This window comes from Pezoporus occidentalis, unplaced genomic scaffold, assembly GCF_034315485.1.
Source record: "Pezoporus occidentalis ecotype Australia unplaced genomic scaffold, CSIRO_AGI_Poc_V1 ctg112, whole genome shotgun sequence".
NCBI classification, from domain to species: Eukaryota; Metazoa; Chordata; class Aves; order Psittaciformes; family Psittacidae; genus Pezoporus; species Pezoporus occidentalis.
Genome location: NW_026912907.1, coordinates 213106 through 240609, shown reverse-complemented (window position 1 = coordinate 240609; position 27504 = coordinate 213106). Strand labels below are relative to the sequence as shown.

The window sequence follows — 27504 nt, the reverse complement described above, 5'->3', positions numbered from 1 at the left end:
GATTCCATGTTTAATCCAACATCAGCCAAGTGATTGTATTAAGGCTTATTGTCAGGTACTGGAAACTGGCCAACTTGGTTACGTATTAGCATCCAAGGCATAACAACTTGCCTTTCTAAATCACTGAGGAATCCCAAATAGCTGAGAGAACGTCTGTGTGTATTCATAGTTTGGGGCAGGGAGTTGCTGGGTTTGTGTTTTATACCCCACCCTGTTTACCATTCAGTGAGGATGCTGTGTTCCTATGGAAATCAGAATAGCTGTAGCTCAGGGGAGGAAAAGTTCTTTGCCTCAGCAAGGTAATCAGTGAAGACTCACAGCTCTTTCTCGCTGACCCAGGGGGAAGGATTTGCCCTTTATGACATAAAATGCTTTAAATTAAAGAAGTTTTTGTTTTATTCTACTTCATAGCTTTAGCAATTTGTAGTGCATAAATGTCTCTGCTATTATAATATTTTGTCATCTAGCCTTTTATTTTCCTCAGGAAAATGAGATTCTTTACTCTGGTCTACAGTTTTAGGCATCAGCCTTCAGACAGAAAGGGTCAGCTTGGAACATTATTTATAAGCAGATCCTTATAAATAATCAGAAAATAATTATCCCATGTATGTCATACATTTTGATTGTATTTCCTTTCCAAAGCAACTTGGATAATCTAGGAAGGTTCTTGTTTCTTTGCTTTAGTCTAGTGTCATTTTACCAGCATGTGTTGTCTCCAGGTTCTGCTACACATTGAGTACTATATAGTCTCTCATCTTGGTCATTGTTACTCTAAAGAACACTTACTTTCTAAAGTTACTACTGAATAACCTTTTTTCCCTGAATTTCCTGTAACTGGGAGGGATGAGAGAAGGCAGTGTTGGGTGTGTGTAAAAGCCTCCCTTTAAATGCTTCTGGAAAATTGTACATGAAGCTAGTCTAAGTTATTATGTTGGTATTATTTTTAAAAATGCATTTTTAAATCCAAGTGACAGTTTAGCTGATAGTGGTTTATGATGGCAAAGCATGGAATAGTTTTGTTTATTCTCTGTTATGTTTGTAAGATATCCGAGTCCATGTTTAAGCCTCCATCAGCCAAGCGATTTTGGCTCTGTGTTATATGATGTGTTGCTCACGTGATAACATGCTATCATGAAGGAATGTCTGTTGTGTCTGTGAGAAGGATCACTGCTTACTCTGCAAGTTCAGACATGTCAAAATACTTATTTTTTTTCTGCTTAAAATATAACTTTTAAAATAGTTTTTAGTAATTTGTAGTACAAAAAATTTTAGTATTTTGATCGATTCATGGTACTGACACTGGTCCATATGTGAGCAGCTTCCATCTCATACTTACTGTTTCATTCATGTCCCACTGTATAAAAATTAAGCCCCCTTTATTTTTTGAAAGCTGAGACCTGATTCGTCACCGCTTGACTTTACTCCAGCATAAGAAAAAGACATCCTTGGACTAATTTAAACTTTGAATTATTTTCCCCCCTTCTTCTCCCTGATACTTTGTCTTAGTGCTGTGTAATACTATTAAGACATTTTGCTTTACAGAAACCTCCTGTTATCACATTTGTCTGTTCTTGCCTGTCAGACCCTGTTTATGATCAAATATCCACAATCACTGTAGAAATGTTGGATTTCTCAATGTTTCCCAGACATTTTTGGATGCTTTTCAGATATTTTGAGGGCTTAAAACCTATGATGTGCTGGGCTGCTATTTTAAAGTACTTCCTCTTCTGACCAGTTACTGCAGACAGAGTCTAAAACACTTTCACTGTGTGTACCCTCTGCCACTTTGTTACTACATTAATTCATAAAATTGATACTTCAAAATCTCTCCCTTTCTTATGCTGCCACTCTAAATCTTTCTATGATCTCTTCCACTAATCTTTCTCCTGGGTCATCTGAAGCATGACCTAATAAAAATCCAGCTCTCACAGTAATTCCAAGCTGTCCTCCTGTTTTTCTAGATATTGAACAACTATGTAAAACTGTCTTTATCTGTTTCAGTTCACTTAAAAACTTAGACTTAGAAATTCATCCATTTAATTCTTGTCCCATTTCTATGTGAAAGGATAATCCATTTGAAAATTAGTTTGGGCTGTTTTCTGTTGCACTTGTTAGTTAATTGAAAACCTTAGTTGCCTAGAATATACAGTGTTAAGTCTGCTTTGGTGTCTCTGTAGCCAATTTTAGGCACTTAGCCATTTGTTTTGTATCTAGTAGTTACCAAGTGTTTCAGACCTTACTAGGCTCATTGCTATTGTATAGTACACAGTTTGTATGTCTTACTGATTTTTTTTTTTTTAATAATATCGATTCAGACCATTAAAATTGCAGTTCAATCCTAATGAAAAGAAAGGTCTTTCACTTTCTTTAGTTAGACTTGAATTTAAAAAAAGGAAGCATGCTTTTAAAGCAGGTTTTTGCCTTTTTTCCTATGTGCAAATTATGTTGTTCTGCAGATGCTTGGGTCTACCACCAGGAGGCAATATTGCACAGTTACACAACTGGATTTGTCCGAAACCAAACGGGATTTAGGTATGTCATCAAATTTAACACTGTAAGAGACATACATTAGCCGTTCTTTAAATTTGTAAGTATTTAAGAAAAAGGAACTCCCTAGCAAGTCTGAAAGTGGTTGGATTCAAAGGTTCAAGGGTTCTTTTGTGAGATTTGCCTGTTATGTCTGCAGCATGTGGCAGAGATGTATGTTCAAAAAAAAAAAAAAAGGCGACCCTGCCAGTTTTGAAAACAATGGTGGGGTGTAACAGCACCCAGCTGCCAAATACACCTGTGTTACAAGTTTAATATCTTTATGCTTCAGCTCCTTGTGATGATTAATGGAGGGAGGAATGGTCCGTCCATCCCTTCCCACCCCTCCAGTTACTCAGTCCTATAGAAAAGTTCACTTCTTGTCCCTGTACTGTTGTAGTAGGTCTGAATTTCAGCTGCTATGTCTAAATTCTGCTGTACTAGAACAAATTGCTGCAGTAGGTCTGTTACAGGTCACAGTAATGACTGATATTTAAAGCCAACACTGCATTTCTCAGTTATCACAGTCTTTACAAATTTTAGCAGCTGCTCAGCTGTAATTTGACATCCATTCCACCCTCAAAAGCAGTACAAAGTTATATAATGAAGAGATCAAACAGGCGTGGACTGCATTCCTCTTCCCTAATAGAGGTTTGTTTTAATGCTGTAATATAATAAAACTGCTTAAAGCAAGCTCATCAGTCACTAAAATAAACATCGGACAAATTGTGTGCCTACCACAAATATAAGTTGGATTCATCTGTAAGATTGAGATGGCTACTAATTAGACCTCTAAGCCTGAGTTAGTCTTTGTAGGCTACCTTTATAGTCAATTGACAGGGGAAAATAAAATACCTACCCAGGGCAGTTGATCTTTAAGATTTTATTACCTAGAATGTCACACAGATTGTTCTCTGGAGGTGCTTTCTCCTCATCTATGAAGAGGGAATGAAACTTAGTTGAGGGTGATATGCCTGCATCAGAACAATGAAAGCAGTTTGACTTTTTTATCATATATGTAAAAGAAAAATACTGATCTTAAGGCAACAATGCTGCTCCTACTAGCCTTCAATAGCATGTAGTCCATGCATAGGCACTCTGTTTTCTCTGCATCGTGTACATGTTTTTACTGTATAGAGCAATTCACACACATAATTTGTAACTTTGAATAAATTGTATATAGGATTTAATCTCACCTCTTTATATTTAATCAACCCTCCAATGCTGAAAGATAATACTTAAGATGTTGTTTCATTCATTGTGTAGTCAGAGGAGAAGTAAGATAGTTACGTGCTTTACAGCACCTCTTCTAAAGAGCTCATGATCACAACTGTTACCTCTAGGTACTTCTAGAAAAGTGAACACAACAAATGATAATGTACTGGGCAACATGCACAGAATTATCTGAAAATTTAAATACTGTTTACACAGCCTATTAGTTCCACTGTATATAAATACAGCTGTTAGCTCCTGCCTTCTGATGTGCAGTATCCTTTGTGGAAGCTGCATGAATCGAACAGCATGTTTGTTCAACAATTTTGCATTGCATGGCTTCTAGAGAAGTAGAAGTTTATAGCCCTGAGTACCACTTTTATTAAGTGTCTTGATGTAGGTGAGAAATGATAGTCAAGGTATCACAGAGTTTTTCATTACCTGGAGGCACCACAGGAGGTTGGAATGACCAATGGAACTGACAAAATTTGCCAGCTAATCCTTCTGAAAAATCAAATAAGTAATGAATATGGAAAACAGTTGTGCTTATATCCAGCTTTACTGCTTGTCAAGATGAAAAACAGTCTTGGGCCAGAGGCATTTTACTGCTTTAAATATGGCCAGTTTTGACTGCTACCAAAGTTTACAATTCCCCAGCAAAGGAATCTCCCTACCAGCAAAATAGGAGTATCATGGGGAAAAAAAAACAAAAAATCTGGAAGAGCTGTTTTTTAGCTTCTCCTCTGCCAAAACTAGTAGAAGTTTAACTATGTAAGTATCACAGAATATTTAAATGAGTGATGAAAAGTGACTTAAACTAGGCTACCACATTAAGCCATTATCATGTAGAACAAAAATTAACTGAAATAAAAGATTAAACTCTTAAAGCATGACTCTACTGTACAAACATCCATTTCCTACTAGATAATGTTAACAGAGCTTTATAGTTTCATGTAAGGACTAGTGTTTCTTAAATACTGCTAGTCTTTATTATTCAAATGTACATTGTATTTGTTTAGACGAATAGTAAGCTAAGTGGCATTTTTCTGAAGTCAGCATCTGTAGGAGTTATACTGGACCAGAGCTGTGCTGCAGCAGTCATCTTCATCTTCTGCTTTAGTTAAGAGACAGTGAAGTTTTCAACTGAGTAATAAGCTAATGCCAGGAAGAATTTTTCCTTGACCCCCCATTAGTTAACAGTTGGTATTCAGTAGCACAAGGCTCCACATCCTTTTTCGTATTTTTGTTATTTTGTAGGTTTTAATCCCGACTGGCTTAAGTATGGGATCACTTGTCATTTTCCAAGAGTATCTCATATCTTTATAAAACTGCCTTTCCCCTGCACTGTTTTTTCATACAGTTAAAATCCTGGCATTAGCGATGGGAAAACTGGCAGCAAGTTCCACAAATTTTAGAACTGGATTGAGAAAAAGGATTTCCTATCCAGAGTAGAGGAAAAAAATTCAGAATTCATGGTAAGTTCACCATAAGCACAGATAAGAAAATCAGCACAGAAATTCCCTCTCTAGAGCACATATTTGTATGCTCAGCTCTAAAATAAACATGCTGTATGTTGGCTGCATGGGTCACAATTTGACTTTACATGGCCATAGTTGTTGAAGAAAAAGATTTGAAATGAGCCCAAAGAGGCCACTAGAAGGGCTGAAAGGTGACATGACTGCATATAAGAAGAGCAGTGGTGGTCCTGACCGAGAGCAGCTGTGATTAGTACCTACACAGTGCTTAGCCAGTCCTTGCTTAGCCTGAGGACAAAATCTCAACTCATCAGAACTCGATGAGTGTTTTGCTTCAATATGACTGTTGAGGTTTAAGCCCAGATGGTAACTTGGTACCACATACCCCTTTTTCCCACTCCCCACTGCCACTGCAGGCAGGATGAGGTGAATCAAAAGAATGTAAACCCTATGGGTTGAAATAAGAACACTCCAGTAATTTAAGTATAATATAAAACTACTAGTACTAGTAATAAGGGGATAGAATATAAAACTAAAAAGGAAAAATCTCCAACAAACAACAATAAACGCAAGTCATGCACAATGCAAGGGATCACCACCTGACAACTGATATTCAGCTCAACTGAGCAACAATCTGGGCCTTCCAGGTAACTCCCCCTAGTTTATATACTGGGCATGACATTCTGTGGTATGGAATACACCTTTGGCTAGTTTAGGTCAGGTGTCCTATCTCTGCTTCCTCTTGGCTTCCTGTGCCCCTCCTCACTGTTAGGGCATGAGGGACTAAAAAGGCCTTGATCAGAGTAAGCACTACTTAGCAGCAACTAAAATATCGGTGTGTTACCAGCACTGTTGTCACACTAAAGCTGAAGCACAGCATACCACCAGGTAACTAGGAACAAAAATAACTCTTGCAGCTGAACTCAGGACAATGACCAAGATTTTAGCTAATGATTTTGTGGAAAAGATGTAAGAGAAGCCTTATATTTCTTTAAGAGTGAATTGTGTAGTCAAAATACCTGTGGTCTACCCTTTACGTTGGTCAGAAGTGGTCCCCAGCAGCAGACTGATACTCAGAGTCCCTCTGAGCATGCCCTTAACTGCTCCGGCTTTCAACTGTCACACCTCTGTTACTTCCCTCTGTTCCACCTAGCCCCCTTTAAAGCAATGGCTCCACATCCCTGTGGGGAGAGTTCACACCAAGCACTGCTCCCAGGGTCACATCTTGTCTGGCTTTACCCTACATGCTCTTCTAAACTGCTCAAGCTGATTGTGCACCCTCAAATATTACCACATCCAGAACATGAAATACATACCCTCACTTCATCCTAGGAAAGCACCAGTCTCACTGCCTGCAGTACAGTTTAACATCATTTCAGATGCTTCAAACTGAAAGATAAAACAAAAAAATCTGAATTATATGTTGAGTCTGTAGGGTCCAGAAAGTGTCCAAGGAGTACTGTGGGATATGAGTATGCTCTAGAGCAAACTAGCCCTAGCTAGCGTGGATATAAGCCAAGCCTCTTGGCATCAGGGACTTATTTTTATTTAGAAATACAAGCATGCTTCCTGAAATCAGGTAGTTGTGACCATTGTTTTTACAGACAGCCTGAGCTCAGACTGTTTGCCTGTTCATACTACTAACTCTGAATCAGTGTGTTACAGACTTAGTGATACATTCAAAACTAGCAACTCACACCATAACAACTGTTCTGTAAGCAACCCGAGTCATCAAGATTGTCCAGTCCAGTTCAGAGATGCCCCAGTTGACACTCCTGTAAGAATAAAAGATTTTTCTTCTGGATAAACAAAATTAAATATTCAGAGAAGAATTTCTGTAACTTCCAACAAAATACAGAGAGCAAGCATCTTCTTCAGCAGTCCCCATCAGAGTAAATGAACCATACCAAAGGTCACTAAATGTTAATGTTCTGTAATTCTCGGCCTTCAGAGGTTCAAAGAAATCTCAAGAAATGGTTCAAGTTACGGCATTTGGAAAAATAATGAGGTGAAAGGTCTTCAAAGACTTCTGCAGAAAAAAAAAAAAACAACAATAATTGGACACAATCCTTAAAATCTTCACTTAGGCATTACTAAATGAAATGTCAACAAAAGAAAATACTGGTATAAAACCCAAAGACCTGGGTTTCTTTTCAGTTACTCTCAGGACAGAAGGGGTTCATTTATTTAAAAATCTGTGACACTGGCAAATAAGCTGTTGACTTTAACAGCTTGCCAGGTGTTGCTTTTGGGTTTTTTTTCCAGGTATACTCCTAAATTAATTTTGCTAGAAATACAGTAGCAGTTCAGCACATATTTTTTAGCAGTTCATCTTGTTACCTGGCATACTGTTGCCCCCCTTAGAACAGCCCAAGGAACTGATCCTGAAAATGCAGGAGATTAAAAGATAGGCTCCAGTTGACTGTTGGAAGTGTAACTGTCAGAAGCATAACGGATGTGTCGTTTGGGGAATTTTGTTGTTGCTGCATCTTTTCCATCAGCCAGTCCAAAGGGATTTCATTAACTTCTCACCAGTCCTTCTGACTAAGTAGGAATTTTGACTAGATTGTGAAAGCTTCTAGAAATAATCTATTTTGAAGTGTTAAGTATATAAATGCAAATTGAGTGGAAACAGCTGCTATTTACATTCCCTAGACACAGGATTCCACTCCCTGATGGATAGAAAAGGGAAAAAAAAGCCATCAAAAGAACATGAGGAAATTGCAAAAACATGGATCTAGTAAAAATATATGCAATGGACCACACTGTTGGGGGCTATAAATTGGTATACCTTTGCAGGTTTGCCACCACAAAGTATATAGCCTACCTGCCAGAAGGAGCTTCATGTATTTCTTGGAGAAAGGAGGGGAAGGGTTGAAGGAATGAACACGATGAAAACAAAAGCATATGAATAAATTCATGTTTCAGCCTTTTGTGCAATGGCTAACAGAGAGCCAGGCATTTTCAGAAACAGCCTCACAGAACAAATCCCCCATTCACAACAAGATTTTGCTATGGACTTCTGTTAGTTGGAGATTATGTTCTGGAAAAATTATGAAAGTTCCTGAAAAATGTAAGTAGCGTATTCTAGACCAGTGTGCCTGAAAGTGGGGGACTGCTGGAAGGTAAAGAAAGTGTAGTGTGAAAGCTCACCCCTTTGATGAACCCAAGCCTTATCTTTTTATTGGCCTGACAGAGGCCCTGCTACATGGCCTCTCTGTATGTTCCCATTCACTACCCTGCAGCAGATCCCTGCTGTCAGGTGTTCCACTGGAAAGCTCATGCTCCCTCCTGCCGTGCCTGCCTCTACTGGTAACATCACTGGCAAACATCTAGAAAAAATAAACAGTAATAGACTGTCCTCAGAAAAGGGTAGGCATGTTTAAAAACATACACAAAATGTGACTGCTAATTTCATTTGGAGCAAACCCACTCAGTCAAATCAGTGTCAGGAACCTGGGCTGGGGAATTAAAGGTGGGATTCTTTTGCTGGGTTTTCCTTATAGAAGGGAAAAGGAGTTGATACAGCCAACACAGCTGAAGATCAAGCACCACAGAAACACTTGATTCTTAGAGCCTGTACAGCTGATTCCCTCCAGGACTAGATCTATTTGACTTGAGATTGCTTTTTTGCCTGCCAGCACACCAAAGCAGTCATAACACAGGCAAACGTGGGACAGAAATGTCATTCCATTTTAGATACAGACTCTTGCCTGCTGTTCTATGCTATGCAAATGATACATCCGATGGCAAAACGTATCCTTTAGTTCCTTCCCAGAACAGGGTCTGATCTACAGCAGCAGGTTTTGCAGCTTCCTTCTGTCTAGCATGATGTGGCCTGAGATGCTCAGTAAAAATTCTGTGCCTCAGGCATCTTTCTGGATGAAATTTATTCCCAGAGGGGAAAATTTATCAGAAGTGAGCTCCGAAAAGAATGCTAAAAATAGTGTTAAAATTTGGAAATACAGGGCAATGACATTGAAAGTTGGAAAAGATGTCTAGCCCAAACTCACACTTTATAAAAGGCTTTGCATATTTTGTAATAATTATGGATATTATTTCCCCTCCCCCATTCATTTACAAAGACAGAGATAATAACAGACTTCAGCAAATCTGAATTTGGTTACACAGAGCCATCTGTTAATTCTGGTATATGGCAGTAGAGGGCATCTAAGGACTTCTAGTCACATATGGTAAGGGATTAAAATCAGATGGCTGAAGGAGTTACTGCTCTCACCCCCAACCATTCACCCCACTCCATGCACAAAAGTTGCCACCTCAGGACTGAGCAGCTCATGAAGCTGCTCCTGAACGACTGCAGTTTTGAGCCACCCTGAAACTGGGGTTGATCTTATCATACCAAATCAGAAGCTGAAGTTGTTTAAGAGGAGAGGTACGAGTTAATTTGTTATCCGTGCTGCAGGCAGCACTCTGTAGGAGTCCCAAGAAGGATGGTTCAGGTACAGCACAAGAGGAGACAGTAACTGCCTCAAGCAGTCTATCCAATTTAATCTACTACTGTTGGAGCTTTAATTTTCACATACCTGGCAAAACTGCTTACAGGACGGGTAAGCAATCCTGGGAATGGACAGGCTGTGCCAAGAAAAGGCAAGCTGTGGACCAATGCTCTTTCCCTAACCAGGAAGCTTTGTGTTTGCTTCCTCTGCTGAGCCCAAAAAATGCCAGTCTGTCTGTCTGGCCTGTATTTCAGTTTACAACTTCCCAACATGCCAATCAGTTACAGGATGATGCCTTGAGCCTTCCTGACATAAAACAAGCACTAATCATGACAAATAGAGAAGGTAGCTGGCAGCTAGCACTGTTTTCTTGTCAACTGTCCAGGTTTGTGTGACATTCCACGTCCAGCCTGTCTTTACACTGAAGTGGGGAAAGCAGCCATGCCTGTATTGAGCCAAAAGAAGCCAACACGTCAGAGGCAGGTTAAGTTTATTACCTCAAACTCACAATGCACTCATCTGAAAAGAGTATTCGATCCAAGCAGCACATACCTATACCATGGGCAGCATATTTTCAATTAACTGTAAGAAGTTGAAAATTATATAAGCACATCAGTACACACTGATTATCCTGTTATTCAAGCTCTTAAATACAGCAGCCCATCAGGCCTTATACTGAAGTCTATTATAGCCTTAGCCTGAAATTTAGAAGTGGCTCATGCCCAGGAAAAGGTTCTACAACTCATTTAATGATTCGCAGTACTCCTGAAATGATATTCATCTGTCTGCTTTCCATGGCAGCACTTTCAATCATAAACACTTAATTGTAGGAATTCATTCTCTAGGCCAAATAGCTCTGGGTGAATTAAACCATCTTTAATATAAGAACTAGAACAGTGATTTTAAATTAATCTTTTTCTGATGGAAGACCATTTATTCAGAGACATATAACCCAGTTTCTTCTTTGTCTTCCATTATACTTTGCACTCAAAACTCTCCCCTTTGAAGATAGCCACTGCATCACCTGTTTTAATTTTCCTTATTAGCTTCAGAACTGACTCTTCGCCAACAAAGAAACTTTAATTACTTAGGGACTGGCAGAGCACAGGAGAGCTGCCTGCATGGCGTCTGTCAGGAAAACTTTTTCACAGACATTACTTGCTCTCTTTTAGTTTGAGAAGTAGAACTCGCAACTGGCAGGAAAACATCTTGAGCCTCCTCAAGCATAAAAGGCTTGTTTGTTCTGGAAGCATCTAGGACAAGAATGCAAGATTTCACAGTGCTTTCAGCTGTGCTATCTCTAGCATTTTTCTAAGACAAAGACGAGTATACATTTCTCAAAAACCCCACAACTTCAGAGAGTGTGGTTGTGAACATGTGTATGTATAGGTGCATGTGTATATATACACCTAAACACCCTTTCTCAGACATATACACCCTTTTATAGCCCCAAACCCAAGGTAAACAAATAGTACAGCCACAACATCTTACACTATAATCTGAATATTGAAATTCATAGCAAATATTCTCCTAACAGTTGTTTAAAATGCCTGCTATCAAAACAGTTCTTGCCAGCAGTCTTTTTTTTCTACCATGTTCTTGAAAAGGACCTGTACTAGGAAAGAAAATGGTGTCAAAGGGTCTATATTTACAAATTATCCTCAGGTAACTTCCAGCAATATTTAGCTAGCTGTAGTTAAGAATTAGACAATTCAAAAATTACGAAGTGACATACCTGAATTCTTCTGTTTATAAAGAAGCCTAACATAAAATAAGGTGAAAACTGCTGTGTAAATTATATTTTTTTAAATATACCTATATATACTTAGTACCCTGTCACCACATTCCACTTTTCCTTAACAAGTGCAATCAAATTATTTCTATGTTATTTTGGTTTTACTTTAAATTGTAAATAGTAAATTAGAGAAACTATAAAAGCTCCACATTTACTGGTTTTAATTAAAGATCCTAAGTGTGTCTCAATAACCTCTTACTCAGTGCAGCTGAGGCCTTTAGATGCTACCCTAAGTTTTAAATAGTTTGAAGCACTTGATGAGATGAGAGAAGGATTTAAATGCCACCTTTTTTTATGGTCAGTTTCATGCTTGCCGGTGATTACCTATGCACTGAACTGCAAGAAAATAATCCTTCTTCTTCTCCACCGTCTCTGAAAGAAAATAATCTGGATGTTATTTCAAAGTACTGCTCTCTTAGTGCTACCTCTTGATGGTTTGCTTTTAAATCACAAGTGCTGTTTTTCTTTTAGAACACCGATTCATAGAAATTATTATCCACTGAATTTTTGATTATTCTCCTTTACCAAACATATATTCTCAAGAAATTTAAAGCATTCACCTCTCAGTAGATAAAAATGGCAGGAAATAAGGTGGCAGCTAGTTAAAATTGTTTGGTATACATCATTATTTATTTCATCAAAACATTCTGTTCCTCGGGCAGCTGGAAAGAGCAGCTTGTCTCTCTGCTGTATTTATTCTGTTTTAGGAACTCTTTGTGAAATAAGCAAACCTTTCTTCCAACCACTGAGTGAGAAATTCTCTAAGGGCTCGCACTGTGGACCTTGTTTGTGGTGTGGAGCTACAATTAACTTGTTCTAATTTGCTTGAGATAAAGGCTCAAATAGTCATATTTCTCTGCTTGAGAACCAGACATGCTGCCTGGCCACTGCAGTCACAGGGCAGGGAGGAGTTACACACTGTTATTTAGCTCAGTTCAGGTGAACAGTTGTCAAAATATGGTCAATAAATAGATATAAATGATAAGTGATAAGCAATAGTTGACCTTTTAACTAAAGCAAATTTTATCTGACAAAAAGGTATGCCATGGGTAATGGCTATTCAGTGCTGCATCTTCAGGAAGTGGGGATGCAGAGAACAAGGAAAGGCCCCTTGTATTCTTTCAGGTAGCTAGATAGATCTAGCTAAAGAAACCAGTAAACCTTTTCAGCAGACCAAAGCAAATTTAGCAAAATCAGCTGGGCCAAAAATGAATTCCCACCCCCCCACCCCCCCACCGGCTCACGTCATATTACATAAATAAATCAGCATGCTAGCTCTCCAGTGAATTTGGCACACTTTTCAGGAACAAAGTGAAAATCATTTCTAGCAACAGGCACTCCACACTACTGTAAAAATGTTGTTGCCTCCTTCATTGGTCATGAAAGAGGTTTTTGCCTAAAGGAAAAATAAATAAATCTACTCGTCCCTCCCCTTCTCTTTTTGACGACGTATGTTTGAAAACAAGTCAGAAATATAATCTATTCTGCCTGTGATTTTCAAGAACTCTTACCGTTTATGTTTTCACTACTAACACATATATCAACTAAAATATCTACTAGATGGAAGATACCCTGCTCAAACCAAAATGTTCATGCACAGTAGAAAGTATCTGGAAAAGAAATCACAGATTCCTTAAGTTTGTGCCTTTCATGTCCAGTTGGATGATACACCTCTAGAACTAGCTCAGAAGCATTCATAACCACATACATACAGGCAATATTTGTCCTAGAACTAATACCCCAAAATACAGACTAAAAATAAAGCACTTGCTTTGAACTGTACTTACAAATTCTAAATCCCCATTTGTATAAACTAGTTTTCATATCAGTGGCTCTGTTTAGAAGAATTACTGTTTTTAGTTGGCAATTAGAAACCTTCTTTTATTTACTTGATGGAAAGCTAAGTTTTCAGTCTGCTGCTTCTTTTCTTTCTCCATTTCACACCTCCCTCCTACTCAATTCTAATTTTTTATAGAAACACTTAAGGCAGACCAAGCATGTATTAAACATCCTAATGACAAAAAAGCTAAAAAGTAGTTTAAAGTAGCTTCATGCACCACATGTGACCCATAATCCCACAAGTAATTTAATTTAATCACCTTTTCTTAACCTTAAAAATTATTTATTTTTTTCTCCTCTGTGACTGTCAAAGACTCACACAGACAGAGAGAACCAGCTAACATTGTTGAAAGCAACAGTGAAATACTAACTTACTCCACCAAGCACTTGGGGAAGTCTTATACCAGAGAATAAAGGTACCTGTGAACCTAAGTATTCTACTCTTACGAGGTGCCAAAAGTGTCATTTAAAGATCGATTTTTAAGTTTGAATTTCATTGTTCTTGTAAATTTATCAAATCTTTAGTACTATTTTAAAAATGCGTTAACTTCTCAGGAAAAAACAAAATAAATTAACAGAACTCTGTATAGGAAAGATCCTGCTGATATACTGCCTATTTAGTTTTTATGCTACCTTTTTCATAACAGTATCTGAAGTTTTAAGTAACAAAATTTATGACATTCCTCTGTTCTTGTTACTGATTCACCACATAAATCACGGTCTTCCTCTCTGCCTTCACAGTAGCCAGCTGTGGTTTTAGAAACAAATTATTATGACTTCAAGTGACGAATAAACAGCAGAAGCAAAGGAAGTCTTGAGATACTATCCACATAAAAATGCCATTAATAAATAACATAGAAAAAGAGAACTACAGCAAAGCTGTAAAAAGGCAACTTTGCATCTGGACAAAGATGCATTCCATTTCTCTAAGATGAATTAGTGAACTTTGAAGGAATAGCTCTAATTTGAACACTGTTATATCAAAATAACTTATTTTTGAGCAAAAGCTCTATGCCTGCATATATGTATCTGGAACTATTTTAGTAATAAAAATCGATTTATATTCCTTTTTTGTTGTTGTTGCTGCTGTTTTTTCTGAACATAGTGAAGCCAGTGCAATTCTGAAAATATTACATTAGATTTTATACAAGGTCTCACATCGTCAGTAGCAGAACTGTAAACTAAATTTCAAAGGACACAGACATATTTTCTCCTTGCTTCAAATCTATGCAGTGAAAAGTTAGTGGGGATTCCAGAAGGCTGATCTGAGACTATCTGAATTACACAGACGAAAACAGGAACAAGAATGACCTTCAAGACCTAAATTGTTTTAAACCATTTCTGAGAATGCTTAAGTGAGAAAAAACATGTTTGTTACTCAGACCTCATCTGAAATCTGCTGTGCTGTCAGTGATTGAAACTACTTTTTTTTAATAAATAATTAAATTCAAAAGCACCTTAGCATTACAAACTGATTAAACCATATTGACTAATTCACTTAATAAAGTTATTATTTTTTTCCCCTCAGATGAATCTGCTTAATTACTTACTACAGTTTTTGTTTCTTTTAAGAGAACTGTTAACTCCCAATACTCTTCCCTCACCCCCTGATGTTTATAAATTCTAAGTAATAGCTGTTACAAAAGCCTTCAGAAACTGTCCTCCATAGTCCCCCGTTTTGTTTATTTTTTATATTTTTCAAAGAAACACTGAATTTCAGGAGTTTCTGGGGAGTGCGGCCAAGGCAGGAGTGTCCCTGTGGGAGCTTTCCCTGTGCAGGGAGCTGACGTGCCGCTGCTGCCCCGCTCCCTCAGCTAGACCGTCCAGTCTAATACATATTCATTTATCCCTTAGATAACAAAGGCTTCCCACACACACACACACACCGATTTTTAAAGAGATTATTTGTTGTGTTATTTTATAGTATTTTTTCCCCAGAGACCTTTAAAAAGACAGCCCTTATTCCTCCTCCCGGCAAACCTGAAAAATACTCCCTTCTCCCAAACATCTCCGTTGCAGGGAGCCCTGACCTGCAGCCAGGATGACACAAATAAGGCTACTTTGGTTTTGTTTCCCTGTTTTCTTTCCTATTTATATATACAGATACTGGGGGGGGGGGGGGGGAGTGTGGAGGTCTTTCTAAGTCAGCGCAAGCAGCGGCGGGAGGCGGCTGGTTAACGAACAGCACCCATGGTGCAATCAATCATCTTTAAGCCAATAAAAAAAAAAACAAAAAGAAAACAAAACCACCAGCTTTGGGTTTATTTAATAAAATAAATAAATAAATTGAAAAGTCGCGGGGGGGGGGGGAAGGGAAGGGGGGAAAATGGGGGGGAAGGAGCGGCGCGCGCATCGTCGGGTAATGGCTGTTTGTAGCAACGAGGTATTTAGCGCCGGAGGGTGAAGGGGGGTGGAGAGCAGGGTGGGGTGTCCCAGGAGCTTCGGCCGCCGCAAGCCCCTGGCACGGAGCTCTTGGCACCGGCCCTCTCTCCCCTCCTCTGCCTCGCTCCTTGCCCCAAGGGCGGGCCCCGCCACTGCTGCCGAGCTCAGGTGCCCGCGGCTGCCGGCGCAGGGCAAGGCAGGGTCTCGTTCCCCGTCCCCCCTCCCACCTTCGCCTTCAACCCCGCCATCACTGAGGAGGAGAAGGAAGGGGGGGGGGGGAGAAATACAGGACACGCGTTCCCGCGCTCGCATGGTTACCTCAGGAGGTGCCGCGCGGCCCGCTCGCGGAGCCGCGTCTCACCCCCTGAGACACGGCCCCTCCGGCGGGCTCCTTCAGCGGCCTCCCGTTCGCCGGTACCTCAGCGGCCCTCAGCCACTGACCTGGTTCGCCGCGCGTCTGCCGCCCTCGTTGGGCGGAGGGTTGGGCCCGCGGGGACTGGGAGGTGAGGGGGAGAAGGTTTTAGGCGACTGCTTGCCCCGGCGTGACAAGGGGCGGCGGCTGTCGGTGCGTCGGCCCTCGGCTGGCCGCGAGTCGCGGTGGAGGCGCCGGAGCGGGTCCTGTCACATGATGCGGTTCCTGGAAAGTTCCTGGAAAGCAGCCTTTGTATGTAGCCATCCCGGGCGGGGGGAGCGGCGGGGGCAGGATGCCCTCGCCTCGCAATCAAAGGAGAACAGACCGCCCGCGCCGGGGAGAGGGGGGGAGCGGAGGGTGTTGTTTCCCCAGGAGCACCATCCTCCTCCTCCAGCAGACTGTCTGCCTCAGCACAGCCTCGACGCTTCTCCTCGGCGGCGGGTGCTGTGCTCCCCGCTGCCGCCGGCAGCGACAACAACCTGAGCACCCCACCTCCAGGCGGAGACAGCGGCGGCCCCAACCCTGTCCGGCCGAGCCTGGGTGAGTCCCGCTGTCCTTCTCCCGCCCTGCGCCCGGTGTTCTGCCGCTCCTCGAGCGCAGGGAGCCTGCCGCCCCGCTCCCGGGCAGGCGGAATGCAGGCTCCTCCGGAGCCGGAGGCAAGCTGCTCCGGCGCTCCTCATCCCTGCCGGGAGACACCCCGTCGCAGCTAACCACCACGGTCTCGCAAACCCTCCGTCCCCGCCGAGCACCGGCGACTGGGCGCTCCCGCGCTTCCCCTTCGCAAGGGGTCGCACCCGGGCACCCGCGGCAAAGCTGCTCCCACCTGCGCTCGGGGTTTGCGGCCGGCAGCCCCGCGCCCGCAGCAGCTCCGGCGACAGGCGCACCTGCGCCCGGACCCCGAGCTGGCGGCAGGAGGGTCGGGGATGGGCTTTGCGGGGGTTGACGTGCTTGTGCCTGCCTGTATTGCGATAGAAACCCGGCAGAGCCACCCATCAGCTGCCGCTGAAGTTTCATTTGGAAGTTACCGAGCTCCGCCGCGGAAACTTGTGACGGGAGGTGCCACCTTGGCATAGCCCCTCACCTGGCGGCGGCTGCTGCGCACCGCGGGACACAGCTTCTGCCCGGCCCGCAGGCACCTCTGGGAGCCCAGCCTCTCCCGAGAGCTCCCTCTCGCCCCCTGCCAAACCGGCAGGGCTCCCCTCGCTGCGGCTGCCAGGCTCCATGTCGCTGCCGGTGTGACGGTGGGAGAGCCAGAGGCTCTTTTCGCCCTCCCTTCCCCCCGCTCGCTTCAGCTCAGCGGAAAGATAAATTTTTTTTTGTAACTCCGGCAGTATTTAATGGAACGGAAAAAGCATGTTTCCTGCCCCGCACTATATATATATATATATATCACGTCCTCCACCGCGCTGCCCCTTCCCGTACCCGAGCGGCCAGCGATCCCCGGCTCTGCCCGCGTACCAGGCCCCCGGGCGCCCCGCTGTCCGGGAGGGACTCACTCCCGCCCCGGCAACACGGACCGCACCTTGCTCCCGTTCCTAGAGGTACGGCTTCGCGTGGGACCTTAGTGAAAGGCGGACCGATCTGTTCCTGCACGTCGCAGCGTGCAAGCCGGGCAGCGCCGGGTCTGGGACCTGTCCCGCTCCCCGTTACTCCTCCCCCCACACCAATCCTGCTCATACCTTTACGTGCCCAGCGTAAAGTCCCACGACTTCCTACCTCTTCAAACGCCCCCCCCCTCCAGCGCTGCCGCCCGGCTTCGCCTACCCCTGCAGAGGGAGCGGCGCATCAGCGGGTTTGCTCTTGCTATAGAGCGAGACCACCTTCGCGGTCTGCCGCCTCGTCCCCGGCGGAGGGGAGTCGGGGACAGGCTGGGCGTCGGGGGGAGGAGATGTCCCTCCCCCGCTCCGCCGGGAGGTGATCTCTCGCCTCGGGTCCCTCCTCTGGATGCTGGGAAGTTCCGAAGAGGGAGCGCTAGAAACGCACAGGCTGCGTTGGGAGCGCCTCTCGCGGGGCTCGCCGCTAACCACGCTTTCTCCGCTCCCAGGCGGCGCCCGGGCCGGGGGCCGGGGCCATGCACCCGTCGCGGCGTTGAGCACCGCGGCGGTGGCGGCGAAGCGGAGCCTTTTCCCTGCAGGCAGCCCCCGACCTGCGTGCGAGCGGGGCAGCGCCCGCCGCCGCCGCCCCTCATGACCCTGCGCTCCGCCGAGTCCCTGGAGAGCACGGAGGGCTCCCGGGCGCACTGGGGACACCCCGGGACGGCGGCGCCTGTTGCCGAAGAGTTCTGTGAGGCGGCGCAGCTGGCCGCCGCTATGGAGGAGCTGCGGCGGGCAGGTAAGCCGGGTCTGCCGGCTTCGGGGGTGGGGGGCGGCCGGGGGAAGCGGCAGTCGCCGGGGTGTCCGACTCGCTGCCTCCCGCCGCGCCACCGACCCAGGGGAGGCGGAGCGGGGCGGCGGGTTGCCCCGCCGGGCCGAGAGGGGAAGCGGACCGTGGGGCGACGCTTGCCAGCACCGCCCAGAGCTGCGGGATCGCGGCACCGCGGAGGCGAGGGGAGGCGGCGGCGGCTCCGACCTTCCGCGGGCTGCGGCGGCCGAAGCGAAAGCGCCGGCAGCGCCGCGCCCCGGCGGCAGCCCGGGATCGCCGCCCGGGCTAGGGCCGGGCGCTGCTGCCGGCCGGGGCGCCCGCAGTGTGCCGGGCGGGCGGTGGCGCCGCCGCATCCCCTCGCCGCCGCGTACCTGAGCTCTGCTCGCCGGCGTGGCGGCGGCTCGCCCAGCCCCGCACGACTCGGGACTTGGCCGCGGGCGGATGAAGTGGCTTTCTGGTCTTCATTGCCTCCCCTGCTCCCTGCTAGGACCGCAACTGCACCGCCGAAGTTGTTTCCTCAGCTCTCTGCTTCCGATTGCTAGACAAAGCACATTTCAACAACAGACTACCTAGAGTTTCCAAAGCTGGCTTTCTGCGGGCTGCCAGCGTATGCAGTGCGGACGCCACGCTCGCCGCGGCGTGTGCGCAGCGGGGAGTCGCGGGACCCGTCTCTGCTAGCTTACGGGCAGCCCGTGGTGTCGGCACCTTCGATGTTAGCCTCTCAGGACGCTCTAGGAAAGTTTGTGCGCGTGTATGCATAGATAGGAAAATGAACAGTGATCTGGAAGGCTCTGTCAAACCGAGACGCATTGTGAAGCAAATGAATTTAAATCGCAAATAAAAATGTAGAATGCCTGCAGGACTTTCAAACAACAAAGGAAATGGGTTATTAGAAGTATATCAGCCAAAGAGTAGCTTTTAAAACAAACAAACACTAATGAACAAAACCAAACCCTTCTCTTCTTTTTTAACAGGATGGTACTGGGGCAACATGACTGTTGCTGAAGCTAAAGAGAGATTACAGGATGCTCCCGAAGGGACCTTCTTGGTTAGGGATAGTTCACATTCAGAGTATCTATTGACTATTTCGGTAAAAACATCAGCGGGACCGACCAATCTACGTATAGAATATCAAGATGGCAAGTTTAGACTGGACTCTATCACGTGTGTCAGATCTAGACTTAAGCAGTTCAACAGCGTTGTGCATTTGATTGAGTACTATGTTCTTATGTGCAAGAACAGAACAGAAACACCTTCAAATGGAACAGTTCATCTTTACTTGAACAAACCTCTCTATACGTCCACTCCATCTCTGCAACACCGCTGCAGAATAACTATAAACAAATGCACAAATCAGATCTGGGAGCTGCCATTACCAACAAGACTAAAAGAGTACTTGAAAGAGTACCAGTACCAGGTATAAATATATTTTCTAAATGCCTGTAATGTAGCGTAACTTTTAAATGCAATTCTTAAAATCAGCCAAAGAACTGAGTAACCAGTTGAACAAATCAGCATGGAATTCACTATCAAAACAGTGGCAGTTCTGGGGGAAAGGTTTTAATTTCAGATGCCACAAAGGGAGACTTTATGTAGAATAATCTCAGCTTGCATCCTCGGGGGTTCAACAAGGTGGCATGCTATTCTTGCAAGGAAAGAGAAGCCAGGAATCTGTCCAGATCATGTTGCTTTGTCAATGGCATAAAATACTTCACAAATTATCAAATGCTAACCGAAGTAGTGGGGCTGGGAGAGACTGCAGAAGTGGTCAAAGATGTATGAGAGTGCATAAGCATCTCAGTTGTCTGATTCCATGATTAATTTGGTGCTGGTGTTCATATAATCCTGAAAGCTTAACTGGATCATGCAGTGGTAATCTTGCCAAAGTTATGCAATTAATCAAATCCAGTCAAAAAATTGATCTTGTATTCAGTCTTTATTGAACTATAATTCTCATGCTTTTCTGCAAGCAAAGAAACACTGCAAGTAAGAAGTTCAAAACATAGTTTTTCAAAGTTCTCTAAAAGCTGACCTTAAGGAGAAATGCCACATCTTTCATAGGAACCCAGTATGTTGTGGATTATACCAGATTGGTATCCCAGAATTTTCAACATGGTTAACATCTTCCCAGTGGTGATATATCCATGTTATTACTAGTAAGCCTGTTTTGCTTGAGGCTTTAGGACTGTATGCTGCAGACTTGAAGTTACTCAGTTCCAATGTCAAAACATGGATATCAGCAGTTACAGCTGTCTTCTACAGTGTAGAATTTCTTCAGCTTGTTTCCCAAAATGTGGGGAAGTATGTTTGGGGTTTTTTATTGGGTTGGGGCTTTTTTTTTTTTTTTTTCTAATTCACCATTGTAGTTATCAGACTATTAATAAAGTAAATCAAATTGCACAACAATCTCCCAATCTTTGTATGTATGGATTTGCTGCTGTTTTTCAGGAAACGGTGATTTTAGCAACCTATATAATTTCCCAGGTAATACTCAGATAAATGCACATGTATCGGTGAGGAAGCATATCCCTGCTTTGCCTTTATGGTGCTGCTCAAAGGAATAGCTGGATTAGGTTGAGGTTAGTGGTTTAGAGGCTGCCTGCTGAATTCCTGTAGTTAGGTATTAGCATAGGACATTGTCTTTTCTGTTACAGCAGTCCTCCAAATTGGAAGAAGGGTCAGAAACCCTGGGTACCTGTTCCTTAGCCTAAACATAAACTGTTTAAGAGAAAAAATAACCCAGATGAGAGTAATAGGGGAGAGTGAAGAGAGAAGCAAGGGCATCATCCTCAGTCAACTTTAACTCTTTCCCTAGCTTACTTTTTATTAAAGCAAATAGACATGTGTTTGAACAAAGAGGATTGTCAAGACTTGCTGTAATGTAGCCCTGCCCAGGCCAAAACAGAAACAATATGAAATAATTGTCTTGTTTTCTTCATGCCTTATCTGTTCTGTAGTACTGTCACTATGCTCTGTCCCTTCTCATAAACTCTGGAGCATCAACCAGCTTATTTTGTTGCATCTAAACTCCCAGTGTTACACGCTTAGCTTTATCATTAGCATGCTGGCAGAAATGAGTAGGACAGTCATTAAGTGACTGAGAACCTGAGCCAGAAAGGGATGGTTCCTTGGTAGCGCAAATACTTGGTATGTTGTTCTCTCCATGGAAGAGGTGGGTTTTCTTTCTCCATGTCTTCAATTCTCTCTCCTCATTTTTAATGTAAGATTTAGTATAGAAATGGGGCGAGTTTTCTCATGAAAAACAGAACAAAAGCTTTTGTTCTGTAAAATTTTTTCCCCATGCCGTGCCAAAGTGTAGCAGATTGTTGGAAGTTTTTCACATCACATGACGACCACCCTCTGGTTCCCATCTCAGAAGAGCTCTTGTATTCCAGGTATGCATCATAATCACAGTTTTTCTGTGCTTGTCATCTGTCTTGCTAGGATCTGCCACCCTGAAGTTGAAGAGGTTTTCCTATGAGAAGTGCCTGTGAACCGTATTTCTGGGAATGCTTTCAATTCTGTTGAATCTGTTCTCTTACAGTTGTTGTCTAGCTCTACCTTGAGATGAGATAGCTGTGGCAGAGAGTAACTTTTGTCACAGTAAGAAATGCTCTAATCTGCTATATTAACTTTCTACTGGGGGCATTTTTAGCCAAGGTGATGCTTAGCTGTGATATGCTTGGGGTCTCAGTGGTGAACACATTATAATAAGGTCCTTTAAAATGAGTTCACTCCTGTCTAGCCCCTGGCCTCCAGGTTTAAAATCATGAACACCAATGCTGGAACTGGCAGACTGAGAAGATAAGAGTTTTGGGGTGCAGCAAGCCAGCTGTGTTGTACATACAGGAAATGATTTCTGGCTCACTGCTGGCAGCCTACTGTAAGCAGTGGCAGGCCAGGTGTTCCCCACAGCAGAGCCAAGCTTTGAGGAATGACGTGGGGCAGATGCAGAGCAGCTCACTGGGCTTTTGTGGCCAGCTCTCCAAAACACAAAGGCGAATGGCAGCCTGAGGACAAGGAATGCTAGTAAATCGAAAGGTGGCAATTCTTGTTAACAATACAGAGTAGTTTCTGTGATGTGGAATCAAATCACCAAACACTGAGCATACTGACTTACACTTTGTATTGTTTGTGTTGGTTACTGTGAGGAAAAATAGGGGCTGTAGCCAGGGCGTGCTCGAAGCACTGAACAATATTTTGAACAGACTGGAGGGGGAACTAGTCCTCTTTGTATGAAAGCACAGTTCTTGTCCTCACTAGGATGCCAGCCCTAGGGTTGATGCATTGCACTAGTAAAACTAAACCATGCCATAGCTTGCTGAAAGCTCTGCTTCATTCTAGCACAGCACAGAGGAATGACCTATTCTGGTACAAAAAAAATCCAAGGATAGCACATGATTAGATTACAGTGGTGCAAAAATCTTGCATGTAGACCTCATGAATTTCCAGGCACTGTCATGTTGTCCAAACATTTTAAAAAGAGTTCCAGTGCTTTCTGGGGTTTTGGGTTTGTTTTTTCTTTTTTTTCTTTTTTTTTTTTTTTCACTTTATGGATATGGCTTGTTTGCAGCAGTAGCTTTTAAATTGCTGCCCCTTTGGATTCCAAAAATTACTTCTAACTGATATATGTCATCTTGAATTGCTAGTACAGAGTGTTCAGTGAAGCCAGTTTCACAGGTTCAGTGCCTGTGAATCAACCCAAAATCATGATAAGGACTCTAATCATAAGCCTTTTTTTTTTTTTTTTACCCCATGTATTGTTTTTTTTTTTCATTTTTGAGTCTTGAGGTTTCAGATTTTCCAGTTTATTCCTGGAATGTTAGTTCCTGAATAATGAAAGGACAACTGAGAGCCCCACAGTCCTCAAAGGTGATGCTTAAAAAATAAAAACACAATTGTGAGATGAATGATAAAAATGTAATTGATGACTATTTAATTAGGCACTAAGCCCAGCAGAAGTGTGAACTATGGCTCTGTCTTAGTTGTATGGGCATTTCTCTGCTGCCTTTTCTGTCACCAGAGACAGAAAAGGGTTCAAGTGCAAGATAGGTGGGTAGACTGGGAATGTAACCAAGCAGCTGCGCCCAGTGCATCACAAGCAATTTTGTTTTAATCTCATCTCATTAATATTTTCCTATTTGTATTTTATGTAACCACATTCTAGATCAACAATATATAATTATTAGCAAGAAAGAAAAATTGTTCACTAGAATATGGGGGCAGAGGGTTTTTTATGTTAAAAAAATACAAACATAATTTGTATTATGTACATTCTGAATGTACTCCTCACTGAAAACTGGAGCTTTAGAATCTGAGACTCTTTAAGCAAACAATCTATGTACGATAGGAAGGACAGGGCTCTGTAGCTGCATGAATTCCTGTACCATGTCTTAGCAAAGTGTTCCTGGAGGTAAACTACCTTGTTGATGATCGTAGGAAAACTTTATTTACTTACACGTTCTATCAAGAGCTTCTTGTATTCCTGATAAAATTTGTATGGATTTTTATTTTGTCTATAGGCTTAATATCTAGCAGAGAGTAAGTTGAGTGGTGTCAGGGCTTGTTCTTCTTAAGCCAAAACACGTGATGGAAATAGGAAGAGATACCTTTAGATATGGGTGTCGTGTCTAATAGGAATATAAAAAACAGTAAAATAAAATTTCTGCTGACTTTGCTGTCATTAAAATAAATCTAACTATCATACTGACTGCTAGAGGAAAGGATGGCTTCAGGAATTCTAGAAGTTGTGCTACTGAGTCTCAATAAGAAACTTTTCTCTTGAAAGGGCATAAAAAAGAAAAACAACAAAAAACTATAGAATCAAAGGAAAATTTTAGTACATAAACCCTAAAATTTCCAAATAGAATAACTAGAAATTATTTGGAAGGTCTGAGCTGGTTGGTGCTGTATACACAAAGGAAGTGGGGATGACAAGCTACTTTGGTATCTCAGCCCAGCTCCTGAAAACCACTTCTTTATTAGCGTTCACTTCAGCAGGTCTCAGTATTTTGCTAAGCCCTTAGCATGACTGAAAATGCCTGGAAACAACATTCCACCAGCACGTAACTTCAGTCGCCAAGGTCTGAGCACAACAACATGGTGGTTTGCCACAGCATTGCCAAGAGTGGGTAATTTCTACAAGGGGCTGAAGATCAGTCACAGAAACTGGGAGGCAGAGTTGGTGCTGCCAGGGGCTGCAAAGGCATCACTGCTGACCATTGCTGGTCCTCACCTGCTGTCTTAGACAGACATCATCTTACAAGCTAGGTAAAACACAGCTGCCAGGAAACCAGATAAGAAGTTACTCTGCTTGCTGAGGAGGGAATTACCTGTCTGGCTTTTGGTGTCTGAGAAGGGACTGAAGGGAAAGGCCAGCACCTCCTGTGAGAGGTGGCACTTCTCACAAGGTGTGTCAAATAACTAACCATCAGGACTAGTACAGTGTTGAAAGGTGTATTAGTAGAGCTAAGCTAATGCCTTTAGGTCCAGGGGAGTAGCTAATAGCAGCACAGTTTAAACCACATCTAAACAAAGTCTGTCTGGATAACTGAATTTCAGGAACTAAAAAATAAGTGTCTAGCAAAATCAGTCTGTCCTGGTCCAAGGGTTGCCAAGGGAAGGAGTGCTCAAAAACTGTTGTTTATTGATCAGGTTATCTACAAGACTTTGAAGTAGCCATTGCCTCAAAGAAAATCGAGGGAAATGTGAAAACACAGCACCATAATGATGATGTTTAGGCTGCCTGATAAATTATGGATTTTATTCAACTTAAATCCCTTTTTAAAAAAGGATTGCACCTGTGTTTTGGTTTGTTTTCTTCCAGAATTGGAGCCATTAATTCTCCAGGAACTGAAATACCAAAATAATACCATCACTTTCTATGGTATAAAGGAGGAATAAAATGGAGGAGCAAAAGCTGTTTATACTAGCATAATGAACAAGCTGGCATTTAGCAGGAGAAAGTTCAAACAGATAATACCCTGGGGAAGTTCAGTGCTGAATGCTGCAAAGAACAAAATTTGAAAACAAACTCCAAAAATTCCATGTTCCTGCCTTAATTTTTCTTTCACTGGCAAGCAGGGTTTGCATAAGTAAATCCTTTTGTTTTCAGTCAAATTGTTCCATAACTGATGTTTCATAGCTGAGGACTGCAACTTGGTGCGAAGTCAGTTAACAAATAGTAAATGCAGAGGTATATAAAATGTGGAAAAAGATTCAAACCCCCAAATTTTTCTTTTGACTTTATTGAGATTATTTGGATCAGGGTTGATAGCAAGCATTATATAAGAAACAATTGTAAGACTGATAGTTGAAGGCTGTAAAATCCCTTTTCAAAATGCTTTGTTACAATGTAATTGTACCTCTTTTACATTGCAGTCCTGTTCTGCTGAGCCTCTGTGCCCACACCTGGTTTGTCTCAGGGGGCACCTCCAAATTTGAGGGATTGCGCTGGACACCTGTATGACATGTCACACATTGGCTTTTTTCTTACCTAGTGTGCAGCTTGACGCAGTCTGGAGGACAGAGTAAGTTGTGCATCAACTTACCATTTATGGGGTTTTCAGCTGGTTCATTTTCTTTTAGGAAGAGAAATACTAAACAAGACTGAGCCTGTATTAGCTGCAATTTACTCATCTGTAAAATAGACTTGACATTTTGTAACTTATCAGTGTGGGGTGAAAAGTCACTCATATTTCAATTGACATTGACAGGAAATTTAGCTGCAGTGATGGAGTACCTCTGACCGGCTGCATTGCTAGAAAGAAAGAAGAAAGTTAGGAAGGTGAGATTCTCGTCTGACTAGCTTGCAGGGGAAGTGGCACCACAGCTCCTGTGCGAGCTGAAGTGCTTCAGCCGCATGTTGTCTGCAAGGGAAACTGCCTGTGCAATTCCTGTGTTTTCTGGCACAATTCATGTATTTAACTCCCTTGGTGGAGGACGCAGTGCCTACTGCAGGCTGCTGAACCAGCCCCACTATAACCATTCATGGGGGCAGGTTTCATTTTGAAAGGGAACAAAATACAGTAAGTGAATTTTTAATTGAAGGTGAGTTCTTTTTTTGTTTAAAAACAGGATGTATGGGAAAAGTATAAGCAGTGGCAAATCTCTTGCTAGGCTACCTGTCTAAACTTTCCATGAGCCATTATCTGCTCCTGAAATGCCTCACCTGAAAGTAAGAACCTTTGAAAATATAAGTACTGTATATATAATTTGTACATATATACATACACATATATATGTATGTATATAACTTGTCAAGTTCAAAGCCTGAGAAAGAAACAGAAGATTACAAAAAGCAACAGTTACTCTCCTAAATAAAACCAAACTTCCAGTCTTTTATCTAAAATGCTAGACAACCATTTCATGTGCTGTGACTTGCAAACAAAATAATTTATTTTTGTGAAAAGGTTTCAACCTTGAATCTTAAATTCCTTTTACTTACTTGTCAATGTTTGATTTTCAGGCTAATCTGTGAATTTTCTTTGTTTGTTCTCACATTTAAAATGGTTGTTTTACATATAAAAAAACAGTTTCATAAGTCTGGAATAAATATGCAGAGGCTTGCAGTATTTCATCTGTCTCCTCAAAGCATCTTTAAATTAAACTTCAAGAACAAATATGTTAGTTCATGTATTTAGTGAAAATGGACTAAAAATTCTGAGAAATACTGAGTCACATTTTGCAAATATTAATTGCAGGGGGCTTATTGCAATTCATTGAGAGATTCTTTTTGCTTTTTTTCTGGACTGAATACAAAAGTTTCACATTTGATGCCTGTCTTCGATGCCTGCTCTTTTTCTTGTAACTATTCTGCATTCAACTTTTGGCTACAGATTATTTGCATCAAAGTAAACAGCATTAAGACTTAATTCACTGCAGCACTGCTAATAAACACTTGTTTTTATTACTGAAACAAATGTAAATGTATAGACACTACACAGTCACTTCACACTCCATGGTTTAAGATGTTTTGAAACTCTTTGTGATGTATTTTACCTCCATGCTGGACATGCCTTTTAATAAAATCATACTTCTAAAGAA

The 27504-nt window shown here is 42.5% G+C and overlaps 1 protein-coding gene and 1 long non-coding RNA gene across 12 annotated transcripts in view; one reads left to right on the top strand and one right to left on the bottom strand.

The window, feature by feature from the left end:
- The window catches only part of LOC134171299 (uncharacterized), a 23067-nt gene extending 6799 nt beyond the window's left edge, over positions 1-16268 (bottom strand). Inside the window, exons 1-6 of one of the 6 annotated variants that reach the window (XR_009967585.1) lie at positions 16128-16258; positions 11790-11837; positions 10758-10923; positions 9758-10252; positions 8367-8545; positions 6530-6988 (exon numbers count right to left, since the gene is read on the bottom strand). This is a non-coding gene — a long non-coding RNA (uncharacterized LOC134171299). The other 5 variants (XR_009967584.1, XR_009967586.1, XR_009967587.1 and 2 more) reach the window with 5 other exon arrangements.
- On the top strand, positions 16237-27504 carry SOCS2 (suppressor of cytokine signaling 2). 6 transcript variants are annotated; one of them, XM_062633338.1, is made up of 4 exons: positions 16237-16350; positions 16496-16638; positions 18143-18429; positions 19434-27504. In XM_062633338.1, exons 1-4 carry the CDS (start codon positions 16312-16314, stop codon positions 19880-19882), a joined length of 918 nt encoding a protein of 305 aa, XP_062489322.1. In that variant the 5' UTR covers positions 16237-16311; the 3' UTR covers positions 19883-27504. The 6 variants fall into 6 exon arrangements, 4 of the variants coding, with proteins under 4 accessions (XP_062489322.1, XP_062489313.1, XP_062489297.1 ...); XM_062633329.1 differs by having other exon boundaries at positions 16241-16350; positions 16493-16638; XR_009967569.1 differs by lacking the exon at positions 16237-16350 and having other exon boundaries at positions 16369-16638; positions 19434-22062; positions 25286-27504.